General features: G+C 47.2%; 1 protein-coding gene across 2 annotated transcripts in view; it reads right to left on the bottom strand.

The window, feature by feature from the left end:
• SSUH2 (ssu-2 homolog) overlaps window positions 1-11691 on the bottom strand; it is a 32342-nt gene extending 20651 nt beyond the window's left edge. The window contains exon 1 of one of the 2 annotated variants that reach the window (XM_010369908.2): window positions 4323-4384. In XM_010369908.2, coding sequence (XP_010368210.1) covers window positions 4323-4350 — 28 coding nt within the window. In that variant the 5' untranslated portion in view covers window positions 4351-4384. Of the gene's footprint in view, window positions 1-4322; window positions 4385-11603 lie in introns of those variants that run through there. The other variant, XM_010369909.2, reaches the window with a different exon arrangement.
• Window positions 11692-13020: the final 1329 nt, after the last annotated feature.

Below are 13020 nucleotides of genomic sequence, written 5' to 3' on the forward strand. Positions count from 1 at the left end.
CTGCAGTGACTCACTGTTACCCACAGCTAAATCCAAGCTCCTGAATTTGGCAGGTAATATCCCTACATTAGATGGCCTTTACCCCCAAGAGAGGAAGAAAGGATTCTCATCTGCCCTTATGCCAGGGAAAAGCCTCCTACGGGTGCAGACCAGGATGAGAGAAGGTAAGGCAGCTAACTGTGGAAGGAGGCAACAGTAGGGAAGAAGAACAGAGAAAAAAAGGAAGGAGAGAGACAAGGAGAGCAGAAAGAAAGAAGGAAGGAGAAAGGCAAGCCTGCTGGAGAGAGAAGCATGAGTACTTGGTTTGAGAGCCATTGAGAAAATATTTGGAGGAGCAAATGTTCACCATGTGGTGAGACCAACATCAAGAGAAATGGGTGAAGAGTTGGGAGAAGTTTTGCTTTAAATTGTGTAGGCCGCCCTGGGTTGCCAAGCAAGAATGCAGCAAATATTGCAATTTTCATTTTCAATTATTTGAGATTGTTATTTGTCAATATTTTTCAATTATTTGGAATGTGAAATTAATGCTTCTTAGAAAGTGTTGTGATGCCAAGACAGGGCCACACAGGGGCTGGGCTTTCCAGAGGTGCCCTGTGGCTTCATGATACGGACATTTGTACTCACCCTCACACACACTGTGCCATTTCCCCAGCCCTGGCTGGGGCTGGTCCTGCCCGTGGCACCCCTGGGCACCCCCTCCAGCCTGACTTAGCTTAGACCTCACCGTCTCCAAAGGTGTCTGAGTGCAGCTCCCTGTCCTGTGTCCCTTAGCACTCCATTCCACTTCTCCACTGTTGTTCTGCCAAATGACTTTTTAAGAATCCTTTGTAAAACGTCCGTCTGGGGTCTGTGTCCCCCACCAGACTTGGAGTACCCCAAAGGTAGATCAATGTTTTATTCATCCTCATTTTCCCAGCAATGAGCATGGCACAAAATACTTAACCCACTATGCAGTCTCTGGGGAGGAAAAACCACTCAATTTTTTAGGGCCTTGACTTCCTTTCCCTAAAAGCAGGGCTGAAGGGAGTAGGGTCACTGAGAGGAGCAAATGAGACAATGCATGAGAGGGGACTCTGGAAACTGATTCAGGAGAGCCCTGGGTATCCTGCCTAAGCTGTAACAATTTCATTAAAGCATTTTATTTCTTACTCCTCCTCAAAGTAGATGCTGTATCTTCCCATTAGGGGCTACCAGAACCACTATCCCCCTCCAGAAGTATGCAGCCTGTGGGAAAGACCAGATGGGCCCCCTAGAGGCCAGGGCTGACCTAGCCAGGAAGGCTGCATTCTGGTGGCGTGCCTCCATCCAGGGCATGTGTGAAAAACACTGAGATCTCGCATCAGTCGCCACTGCTAATGGCAGCTTGGTCCTTGCCAAGAAGTCCAGCACCCTTTCTGACCGAGATACATGGAGAGACTGAAAGCTAGTCTTGGTACTGAAAGCTTGCCATCCCTAGTCGTGGAGGGCAGCGGCATTCTAATGAACAAGCTTTCTGGGAGCAGAGCTGGCCGGGGTACCAGGGGAGAGTCCCAGCTCCTCAGCACTGGGTCAGGGGTGGTGATGGCAACGTGGCCTCAGACCAGGGCTCTCACTCATGAACTCAACCCTGCCCCCGTCCACAGGGACTCATGCCCAGGAGTAAAAAGGTGCAACCCATGTCTTATAGTCCTAGACCAGAAAAGCTGCCTCCTAGAATTACCAGGGGCTGCATTTATAGACCATCTTACTTGAAGAGGCTCTTGCTCACCATTTCTGGAAGAGGTTTCAGTCTGCAATCAAAGAAATAAGTTCCATCACAAGAGATATGGTATATAGAATAAAGGAGGGGTTCTTTTCTCTTCTGCTCTGTGCTAGGATGCTACACTTAAAGAAAAGAGTGATTACATCTGGGACTGTTGAAGAAACAGCATCTGGTTAGGCTAGAAAAGAAAAGACTTACAGGGCTCTTATTTTAAACAGGGAGCAGACATTCTGAGTAGACTTGGGGCCTGGAATCAAGACCAAAATGTAGAAGCTCCAGGTAGAGAGATAGCGAATCACTGTAAGAAAGAACTTTGGACAGTCTTGGCTATAAAAATAGGACCAGCCCATCACTGGAAGTGTGCCAGCCAAAGTGGGAGATGCTGCCCTAGTCAGGGATGCTGTCACAGACAGTCAGCACCTGAGGGTGATGATCAAAGGCCTCTGAGGAGACCTGCACGTGGGTGCCACATCCCAGAATGTTCCTATCCATGCACTTTGGTCCCAAAACATATCACCAGAGGAAGGTTTCCTCCCTCTGAAGTCGCTCACATTATAGACCTGAACAGTGAGGGGACAATACTTTAGTGCCTGCAAAGTTAACTCAAGGGGATAAAATGGGCAATCACCTCTCCCCTAAACAGGCACATTTAAATTACGTAAGGCCTGTAGCGGGCTCCCTTTCTGACACTGGGGAGTAAAAAAAAATCTACCTAGTTTCTGATTTCATTAACTTAAGTTTTTCTAAAAGCTTCCCTGGGTGCCCCCATACCTTGCAGTGTACCCCAAGTGCTCACCTGCGTTCCATCACATCTGAGACCAGCACTCAGCATGACCCTATGAAAGACTCAGGGTTGCTAGACTTGTAATGGGGCCAAAGACCACCTTTCTCTCACCTTGCTCACCAAAAGGCATGAGGTCAAAACAGGAACTTCACAGGAGATAGTATTTTCCATTAATAGCAGTTTACTTTTAAAGTTCTGGGGACCTGATCGTTTCCTAGAGTCAATATTGACTCCATGTCTACTCTGGGCTGGTGATGTGTTAGGCACTCACTTTGTAGCCAATGACACTTTGATCAATCTTGCAAGATGACACCATCCCTTTAAAAAAATTATGGGAAATGAAGTTCAGAGAGGTTAAGTGACTTGAGCAAAGTCACCCAGAAACTAGGAGGCAGAGCATAGGTTTGAGTCCATATCTGACCTAGTCCATTGCTACTATGAGAAACTCTAATCATAAATGGAAAGACTGCTAATAAACAGTGTTTTGAAGAAAAAAGATTGCATTAGAATGTTATTTGAAGCTTATTAGAATAAGAGTATGGATACACAATTTCCAATATATTAGAGGTCAGATTAAGTCCTCCTCCTCCAATACATGCTAAAATATCTCCAGGCAGTCTTCCACTTCAATATGAAAAAAGATTCCAACAAAACTTAAATTGAGCTCTCTAAGTTTAGTATAGGTTAATTTCATATTCTACTTCAGGTCTAAAACTTCAAGCTTTAAGATACCAACATTAAAGACAAGAAAGAGTATTATGCCTGCAAAGAAGCTCTGATGTCATCAAGTCTGGTGACTATGAAGGTGTGTTAGTGTCATGGGTCTCTCTGGATTCAAACAAAAGCTATAGACCTCTCTCTACATTCCCCACAAAGCATGTTCAGAAAACACTTTGCCCACACCCTCGTGGTCCTCAGATTGAGACCTCCTAAACCAATCTCGTTTTATAGATGAGAAAATTGCAGCTCAGAGAGGTTAAGTGATTTGCCCAAGATCACACAGCCAATTCAGAGCAGAGTCAGGACTTGAACCCTGGCCTCCCACTTCTCAGTCTCCTGCTCTTCCCCCCGCCCCCCCAACACCACCCCACTGCACTGCCTGTTTCAAATTCGGAATCAAAAATTCCTTTTTTAAAACATAGCACATTTCTTCCTGAAATATCACTTCCTTCTTCATGTTTTAAATAGCCCTGAGAATCCATTGTATTTCTGTCCTGGTAGTGACAGGATGGGGTCACCTGGGGTATGTTTCATGAGCGATAATGAACGAGCCAGCTGTTTGCCAGAGAAAGATCATGAGTGAAGACTTTTCCCAACCTTTCCGTAGAGTTAACCTCATCTAAGAACTGAATCCAATTGTGACTGAAATAAGAATCCTGAAAATCTCATTTACATTTGGCTGGGAGCAGGAGATACTGTCAACTGGAGAAAAAAAAAGGAAAAAGAATATACGGTTTGCACAGTGTCACTGTGATAGAGAGAAAACTTCTCAACTGCGTCTTTCACCTTCCTTCTCCATTGTCCAAAGGCACATAACAGAAGAAGAGATTGCAAGCTACAGGTAGGTTTTACATATGAGAAGAAGGAAGAAAGGGGTGCTCTCGGCAACCCAGATGCAGACCCAGGACTGCATTTAGGGCAGATGGAAGAGTTCACACAGTGCTAGCTACAGAGCTTATTAGAAAAAACTATAGATACACAACTTCCAACATATTAAAGGTCAGATTAGGTCCTCCTCAAATGCAGGCTAAAATATCTCCACACAGTCTTCCATGCCATCTTCGAGGCTCTACTTACTGTCATCTTCACTCAGATCCCTGTCCATGGTCCAGACGTCCTGCCAAAGAGATGTCTGCCCTTCTAGTGTGCTTGGACCGATGTGCTCTGATGGACCACCCTCAGGCCCCTCCCAGAACAGCAGGCCCATTGTTACCAGTTTGAATACAACAAAAGGAAACATCTATACCATTCATCATAGCTGCTCGGCACCCAATCCACCGGGTTCTGGGAGCTCCTCTTCCACAAGAGCCTTCTACTGGCCAAGCTCTTGTGGATGCTTCTAGTTACTCATGTCCTCACTGCATGCCTTTGAGAGGGGCACTGGTATCATGCCCATTTTTCTGAGCAGGATGATAGATTCACACCCTCGTCAGTCTGACTCTCCAGTCAGAGTGCCTGACCACTGAGCTACATTGCCCAGCTGTAGGAGGCAGAGTCCTAAGTAGGAGGCAGAGTCCTAAGTATCGTAGGGGGCATGCAGAAAAAAGGTCATAACCACAAGGAGAGTACCTCCCCAAGGGGGATATTATATACAGATACTCAGGCTGGGCAGGGCCTCTGAGGTCTTGAGCAGCACCAGCCTCATCTCCCAGGGGAAGAAACAAAGCTGGGATTGTGAGGCCACACCGCAAAGCCACACAGCACCTCATGGGCAGAGCTGGCTCCCAACCCAGCCACATGGGCCACTACAGTTTGCCACACCAGCCTTGCCCACTGTGAAACATCTTTGGATTTGTAAAAGGTCTTTTCCTAAACCTTTTCCATTGGAGTTTGACACCCCTTCAACCTCAGCCCTTGGAAGATCATCCTCCTCTGCATGAGTCTAAACACAGAACTTGTGAGCTGGTCCCTGAGGCTCTACGGGTCCCACTCCTTCCACAGCATTCTTGGTAATCACTCCTCTGCAGCTGAACCTGGGGTTCTCTGGCCAGGGCGATGAAACTGCCCTATGCCTTGACTTCCCCATCCCAGCAATGCACCTGGGATGTGCCATGATATTCCTCAATGACAACCTGGGATTGCCTTCACCAGGGAAGCATCAGGACTATTTTGTCAGTGTCCTAAAGTTTGGCCTGTCTGGGATGGCCACACTGAACAGAGATGGCTCCCAGCTGCTCCGTAAAGAGCGTGTCTTTATTCTCTCTACTGTCTTCACCCTCCTCACTGAATGCCCATCGCCGATAGCATGCAAGTGCAATCTTCAGCATTATTCACAATTTCACAAACACTTTAGGTGACTCAGTCCTCACAAATAGGTTTTTGTGGCTGGTAGGAGCACTGGATTTCTGATACTTGAGAGTCATATAAATTTCATTACTGTGTATACACAAGGAAGACCATGATCCTGAGGAAGAAATGTGGTCTTTTGATACCTTTATACAAGAAGCAATGATTTTAAGCCCTTATAGAATTGTCCCCATGGTAAATAGGATTATCATTTGTGTGCCTTTCTCTGTGTGTATATTTTACCCTAAACATGTGTGTGAGCATCCATTTCTGTGTCTGTTTATGCGTGTTTGCATATGTGTATGTATTTGAGCCAAAACATGATAAATGATAAATTAATGACAGAATACTTGCAATTTGACTAAAACAATATACCACCATTATATCTTGAGTACTTTTTAAGCAGCAATATATGCTTACCTAAAACCCTCCTCAGCATTTAAAAGGAACAACCACAGAAAATTCTTTAAATGTCAAATTGAACAAAATGTTAAAGAGAATTGAGCATTACAAGGACCCGAAATCTAGGCTGCAAAAATGCAGACAACTCTGAGCTGTGTCTTCGTAACCAGGGAGTGGTGATCAGCAGGAATGACAGTCATTTTCTGAACATTACTTAGGTCACATAATAGTAAGTTAATAAAAAGCTCTTAAAATGCATGGAAGATGAACAAACCAACAGCTAGACCTTTCTAATCTTGCTTTGGCATCAGTACGGAAGTGCTGTCTGCAACAGTGTGCTTGAGTGACTCGGGGCAAATAATGTACCCATCAACACCTACCATCCGTGGTGTCAGCAGGAACAAGCAGCATTAGCTCTAGGACCCATAATAGTGTGAGACTAGTACTGGTCCCTGCCTCTTACTATTATAGAATCAAAGGAGGTTGGGGTCAGGGAAAAGAGGCACCCACGCTGTGCCTGACATCTGACAGTCATTCTGCCTCCCTGCTGTTGACGGAAATGAGTGGGCTCTGAGAGCTCCTCCTGAACTGGCCCTCAGGGATCCACGAATATGAATCATTGCACACCTCGTGTACTGCATGTGCTGAGTGCTCATGAAACATTTGTGAAATTAGCACAGCTGTCCAGGAGCTGACTCTATCCATTGATTGCTGTCTGAGAACGTTGTTTGTTCTTGGAAATAAAATCTATGTAATCTCACAGGTGGGTGTCTGTCTTGGGATATGTCATGGCTGCAGGAAGGATTAGGGTACGGCAGAGCTTTAGAAGGGAATCAAGGAACCATGTGGTCAGACTGCAGTTGAACATGATAGTGAGGGAAAAGCCTAGAAGCAAGGCTCAATAACTGTCTTCAAGTATTTAAAGGGGCATGTGGGAAGGCAACAGCAGAACAGAATCTCAGGACACCTGTCCTATCCATGAGCAGGCATGTGGAGACCTGGTCTGGAATGGAGATCATTTTCACCTGAACAAAGAAATTTTCTGTGAGAAGAGTTTCTTATCTTTGGACTGAGCCCTTCAGAAGAATATTAAAGCAAAAGCTTGGTGATTAAATGAAGTGGGATGTGGGCAGTAGTAGAACATCACAGTCTATGGCTTCAGAATCAGGGTAGACTGAGTTCAAAGTCCTAAAGTGGACACAACAGCACTGCAGCCTCTTTCTAGATCATCCCTGAAGGACCGTGGTGAGGAGAGGTACTCCCAGGGGGCAGAACCTTGAACAGTGCCTGGTCTGGTTATTTCTTTTTGTCTCAGAGAAGCCGGCTACTGTTCAGCTCCTGTTGGATGAAGGTCTCACCCCACCATCTACAGAGCCCTCACTCTCATTCATCCAGTGAATGCTCCCTGCACATCCCCCAGGAACCGGGCCCTGCCTCAGGCCCTCTCAACCCAACTGAACCTAGAGCCACCCGGAACCCTCACAGGAGCCAAGACTACCAACAAAGGAGTTCTGCCCCAAAGGGCCTGGCAGCCACGATAACATTGTTGTTGGCTTATCTGCAGCCTGGGTGGATGGAGACCAGCGGTGCCCATGGTGTGAATCGAATATGGAGTAGAGGAGAATGGGCTTGATACAAATAAGAAACTTGTCCAAGTAAGAGGTCTCAAAACACTGTGCCTGAGCACCCTCCTCTCTCTGGGAGCCAGGGAAACTGGCACATCCCTCCAGGCCCAAGTCGTGGACTTCTAACTGCACAGACAGAAAACAGGGACTGAGATTTTTTGATGCCCCCAAATACCACAAAGGAAAGGAGATGCTTTCCCAGATGCTTTCTCATTTAAACCTTCACAACAGCTCCGTAAGATAGATATGGTTCTTATAGATGAGAAAACAAGGGCTTAGAGAGGTTGAGTGACTTACCCAAGGTTACACAGCTCTGGTGTGGCAGAACCAGAATGAGAGTAAGTTGGCACCAAGGCCCTGATGTAGATGACAAACAATTCTGTGCATTATGTGTCATTGTAAGAAGCTGGGGGAAGGAGCGTGGCATGGTTTTTACTGACCTGGCTACTTAGTGGCTTGGCCCGTGTAAGTCTGGCTACCCAATCAGCTGAACAGAAAGCAATGGAGGAAAGCTGAGAAACTATGATGCCTGCAGGCCAGCGGCCTTCAGGAAGGTCACCCTCCACCTTTCCCGTTCCTAACCAAGCCTGAACCTTTGTCTTCTCAACAACAGCAAAGCCACACCAGTGCCCCCAATCCCGAAGTCTTTCTGGAAGCTTCCAATGAGTGCTCACCAAAGCCATACTGTCTTCTGTGACTCTGGTCTGCTGCTGCCCTGGGCTTCCCTCTGTCACCTCCTCCAGGCCCCAGCACCCCTTCCCTCATCCCCTTGACATAGCTGAGGCCCCTCTTGGAAGCCTCCCAAAATGCAGCTGAGGAAATGATGAAACACAGCACAAAAATTAACCTTGACCCTGGACACATCGCAGCTCCAGGATTCCACCAATCCTGATGCTCCAGGAACCCAACTCACCAACTTTATTAAGAGACTCTGGCCGGCCCCCACTGTCTAATGACGGCCTGGTTGCCTTCCCCTGGGTGCTTTAGTGAGTGCTGGGCTGCCCTCCCAGGTCCCCTCAGGACGAGAACCTCATCTCCAGTGCCTGACCAAGCCCTTCCCTGACTCACCCTGGGCCTTCATTCAGGGCAACTCTTCAGAGCTGCCCTGCTCCTGAGCCCCTACCCTCCAACAATGGGCGAGACCTTCATCCTGACTGCAGCGTGACTCAACTCCTCCCTATGCGAAATCCTGCTGCCTTTGCTTCCTCACAGGACTTGATCCCAAAAGGACCCCCAGCTAACTTCCCACACACAAAGTTCCTCCTTCTCAAAGTCTTCTTCCCAAGAACGCTGCCTGCAACAGGAACTTTCACCACATCTCACCACACCCAGGGCCCCAAGGCTCCTGTAGTTCATGAGAATGGCAGGAATTGCATTTCTCCTCATTCCCAGAGCAATTCCCAGGGGCGGGCAAGGTGGGATGGTGGCTCCTCTCCCGCAATCTCTAAATATCAGGGTGTGCCCGTCCATCCGTGCTCACTCCCTTGGTGAGCTCCTTCGGTGTGATGGTCGTCCACACACTGACCATTCCCAATTTCTGCCTCTGCCTGGACCTCTCCTCTGAACTCCCGACTCCTCTATCTGGCCGGGACATCTCCCCTCAGTTGTCTAACAGACACCTCAAGCTCTCTGTGTGTGTTCAACGCTGAACCCCTGGTCTCCACCCGCTTTCACTCCTCATTTTCCTCATACCCTCATTCAATGTCAGCAAGTCATATCGGCCTGGGTCCCTTCCAGTCTGCTTCTTTGCTCCCACGCGTGCCTGAGTCCCCAGCCCCCCTCACCTGGATTGTTGCAGTCACTTCCTCATGTGTCTGCTAGCTGTTGCCCTGGCCCTGACAAAGCCCATGCTCAACTCAGAACTCAGACTGATCCCTCTACACCTGTAAGTCAGGAGATAGCCCTCCTCTGCTCAACACCCTCCCTGGCTACAAAATCACTTGGACTGAAAGCCAAGTCCTTGCCGTGCTCTGCGAGGGACACTCTGCACCCTTCCTGCCAATATGGCCTCTGCCTGCTTCCCTTCAACCCTTTCCTCCAGCCCCACCAGCCTCCTCATCGTTCACTGGTCACACCAAGCACATTCTCACCTCAGGGCCTTTGCACTGGCTGTGCTGGTGACCTGGAATTCCCCTCCAGAACTCTACACAACCTGTTCCCTCACCACCTGCAGGCCTTTGCTCAAATGTCACTCTCCCAGGGAGGCTGTCCCTGGCCCCTATTTAAAATTGAACACCCTGCCGCCACCACCAAATCTCCAGTCTCAAATTTTCTTTCCTGCTTTTGTTTTTCTTCATGGCTCTTACTTCTATCCAACACATTAACTAACTTATTATGTGTTTTGTTCAACACCTGTCATAATCCGGATGTAGGCTACCAAGATAAAAACCCAAAAAGCATATTTTTCTCTGCTTAGTTCCCTGCTGTATACTTAGCACTGTGAACAGGGCCTGGAAAATAATAGATGCTCTATAAATATGTGATGAATGAATAAATAAATAAATATACATTTTTTATTATTAGGCAGGGACTTTATCTTCCCATTGTCCTGGACTTCTAAACAGTTTTCTTCAAAGATATGCTTTGTTCCAACTGTGGGGAAACTGACAGACAAAAAAAGGCAACTAGTAATTTTTAAATACCAGTTTGTCCCTGTTTCTAGACACTCACTTCTTCAAAAACAGGAATCCAGTCTGAGTGCCGCATTACAAGAATAGCAGGAAGGAGTTCAGTTTGACCATGTAGCTCAAAGACTTAATGAAGGATGCCTCCCTGGAAGCTGGGACTACAGGAAGCTCCATCCTGTGGTTGAAAAACCGACCGGTGACCGTTCCTGCTCCATCCGTGGCCTGGACTCTGAAAGACATTTCCCATGGAGGTCTTCTGTGGGTCAACGCAGATGCTCCTGGGGGCTTCAGATTAAACCAACTAAAACAAGTTTCTGTGGTTCTGGCTGCTGTCCTCACTAGGCTAGAAAATGGGAGAGGTTTTAAATCATGGCTCCTGGCAGGCAGGGAGAACAGAGTGGCTTATTTCCAGCAAAAGGCAAAGATGCTAATCTCATAATGCAGAAGCTGCCTGCCAGCAATTGCACGCACATTGCACAGTCCCTCCGTTTCTCCCTTCCTTCCTACTAATCTGATCCATTTATCTACAAAACCAATTTGGAATTTTAAAAGGCCAGTCTATTTGGTCACTGAAATTTTCAAACACAAATTCAATTTGCTTTGCAAGGCACCACCAGCCTTCCCAGGCCATGGGACAACACTAACTTCCAGTCCTTGTGTTTGCAGAGGGTGTTTCTGTCATAAATGCTTCAGGATCCAGCCCATTGCATCTCTCTGCTATCTCAGCAAGAGGGGAGGCAAGTGAGGGAAGCCATCATTGCTGATGGTGAGCACTTGTTGGCACCTCAGAATTCTTCTTGTTCTACTTCTTCACTGTGCACACGGGGAAACCAAGGTCAAGAGAAAGGAAGGGACTTGTCCAGGCTCCCATGGCAGTGAGTAGCAGACCATAGCCCAGGATTTCTTCCAGGACAAATATGCTTTGCATGTTGCCCTGAGGTCCCCAGAGGTGAAGTGACTCCTGAGGCCACACAGAAAATTGGGAGCAGGAGCAGAATGAGGCATCGTGTATTTTTTTCACACATTATTAAGAAGTTTTAGTTCCTTGCAGAGACCTTGATGGGTACCAGAGCGGTAAGTAACATCAGACATAGCCCCATTACAGAGTCTCCCATGAAGCCAAAAGTGGCAGAAATGATTTTTTCCTTCATCCCCTGATGTTAGGCCTCCCATCTAATGTCAACTGGAGAGACAGGCCTCAGCAAGGATGGACATGTTCCCATGGTTCCAGCCTAATTCTCTTTTTCCCCATGCCAGCTCCTCCCCTCCTCTGCCTCTTCACCATCATGCCCAGCCACACATATAGGAAACCCCTAATTATCCTCAACTCCGGTCTCTTATCTTCCCACATACACACACCTGCCAATCTCTCCTCCCTCCATCTCCGTGGCAACTGCCTCAGGCAGGCTTCCACTCACTCCTCCATCCTGGGGTCTCTGCCCCCCTCCGCACCTGCTTAGCACTGCCAGCCAGTGGGAGCTGTTCTACAGCGTGTCCTGCGTGCACAGTGATGACCAGGAAACGATGGAGGTCAACCATCCATCTCCAAAAGGAAAATCAAATGATCACATGATCAGGATGACACACAGTGACCACAGTGTGACAGAACTCTCCCACCTTTCCTGTTGAGTCCTTGATCCAAGCACACAGAGTCCTCCTTGGGATGTCTCTGATCTCCCTCCATCTGCACCTGTACCACAATCTCCCCCAATCCCAGGGTTTCAGGTGCTCTGTGATCAGGAGTAGCCTTATGGACCGTTTACAGAAATGACTTTACCAGCTCTGGATTTTTCCCAATAAGACATCCACAAGGCAAGCAAACCTTTGTGTCACTAATAGCAGCTGCCTTCCATGGCATAACCTCAATGCTTATCTTGTCTACCCAGACTGTCTTCTATTCCTGCTGCTCGGAGTCTCCCTCCCAAGAAGGCAGGATAAGAGAGAGGAAAGAAAGGGGAAGGGTGGAAAGCTTTTCCTGCCTACTTAGATCTGATTAAGTCTCCTGCTTCAAATCTTCTATGGCTCCTTATTACCCTAGGATAAAGTCCAAATCTTCAATCTGCCTCCAAACGGCCTTTCCAGCCTTAGCCTTCACATGTTTTCCCCTGATATACCTATACCAGGTTTTATGCATACAGTTTCCCCTATTTGAAACATTCTCCTACCATTTTCTGCCTGGCAAACTTCTACTCATGCTCCAAGGACCATCTCAGATGCCCTCTCCTCTAGGAAGCCTGACCAGAACCAACTGTTCTCTCCTCTGTGTCTTCAGGCCACTCTCCACAGGGCTATTATTTATGAATATAAGCATGTGACTGACTCCCCCTTTCCCTCAGGCCATCTCCCTGGGAGTGGGGAGGAGACTGGGCTCCTCTTTGTTCTGGGGATCACCACCTAAATGGCCTGAGACTCCACCATTGTACCTGGCTTCCAGAGCCAGTTCCACATCCACTTGGAGAAAGAGAATCCACAACCAAAAACTCAAATGACAGCCACAAGAATGGACACTTTTTTGGATCTAAATTAAGAATCACATGGAGATTTAGTGTCGTCCAACTCAAACCTGGTCATCTATCTGGCTGGACATGAAGCAGGTCAATGTTAATCACAGACTTCAGAGCAAGAGGCAGGGGCCGCAGATGTCATCTGCTTCAAACTCTCTTTCATTGTCCTCTTTTATTTACCTTCACCATTATTTTTTATATTTATAAAAGAAATATCCTAATCCTTAAAAAATCAAAGTTTTGAAAGATTAATAGCTAAAAACTAATGGTCACCCCACTTCCAATGTCCATATGTCTATTTACATGTAAATCTGCTGATAAGTGTGCATAT

Source organism: Rhinopithecus roxellana, chromosome 1 (assembly GCF_007565055.1).
Source record: "Rhinopithecus roxellana isolate Shanxi Qingling chromosome 1, ASM756505v1, whole genome shotgun sequence".
In the NCBI taxonomy this organism is placed as follows: Eukaryota; Metazoa; Chordata; class Mammalia; order Primates; family Cercopithecidae; genus Rhinopithecus; species Rhinopithecus roxellana.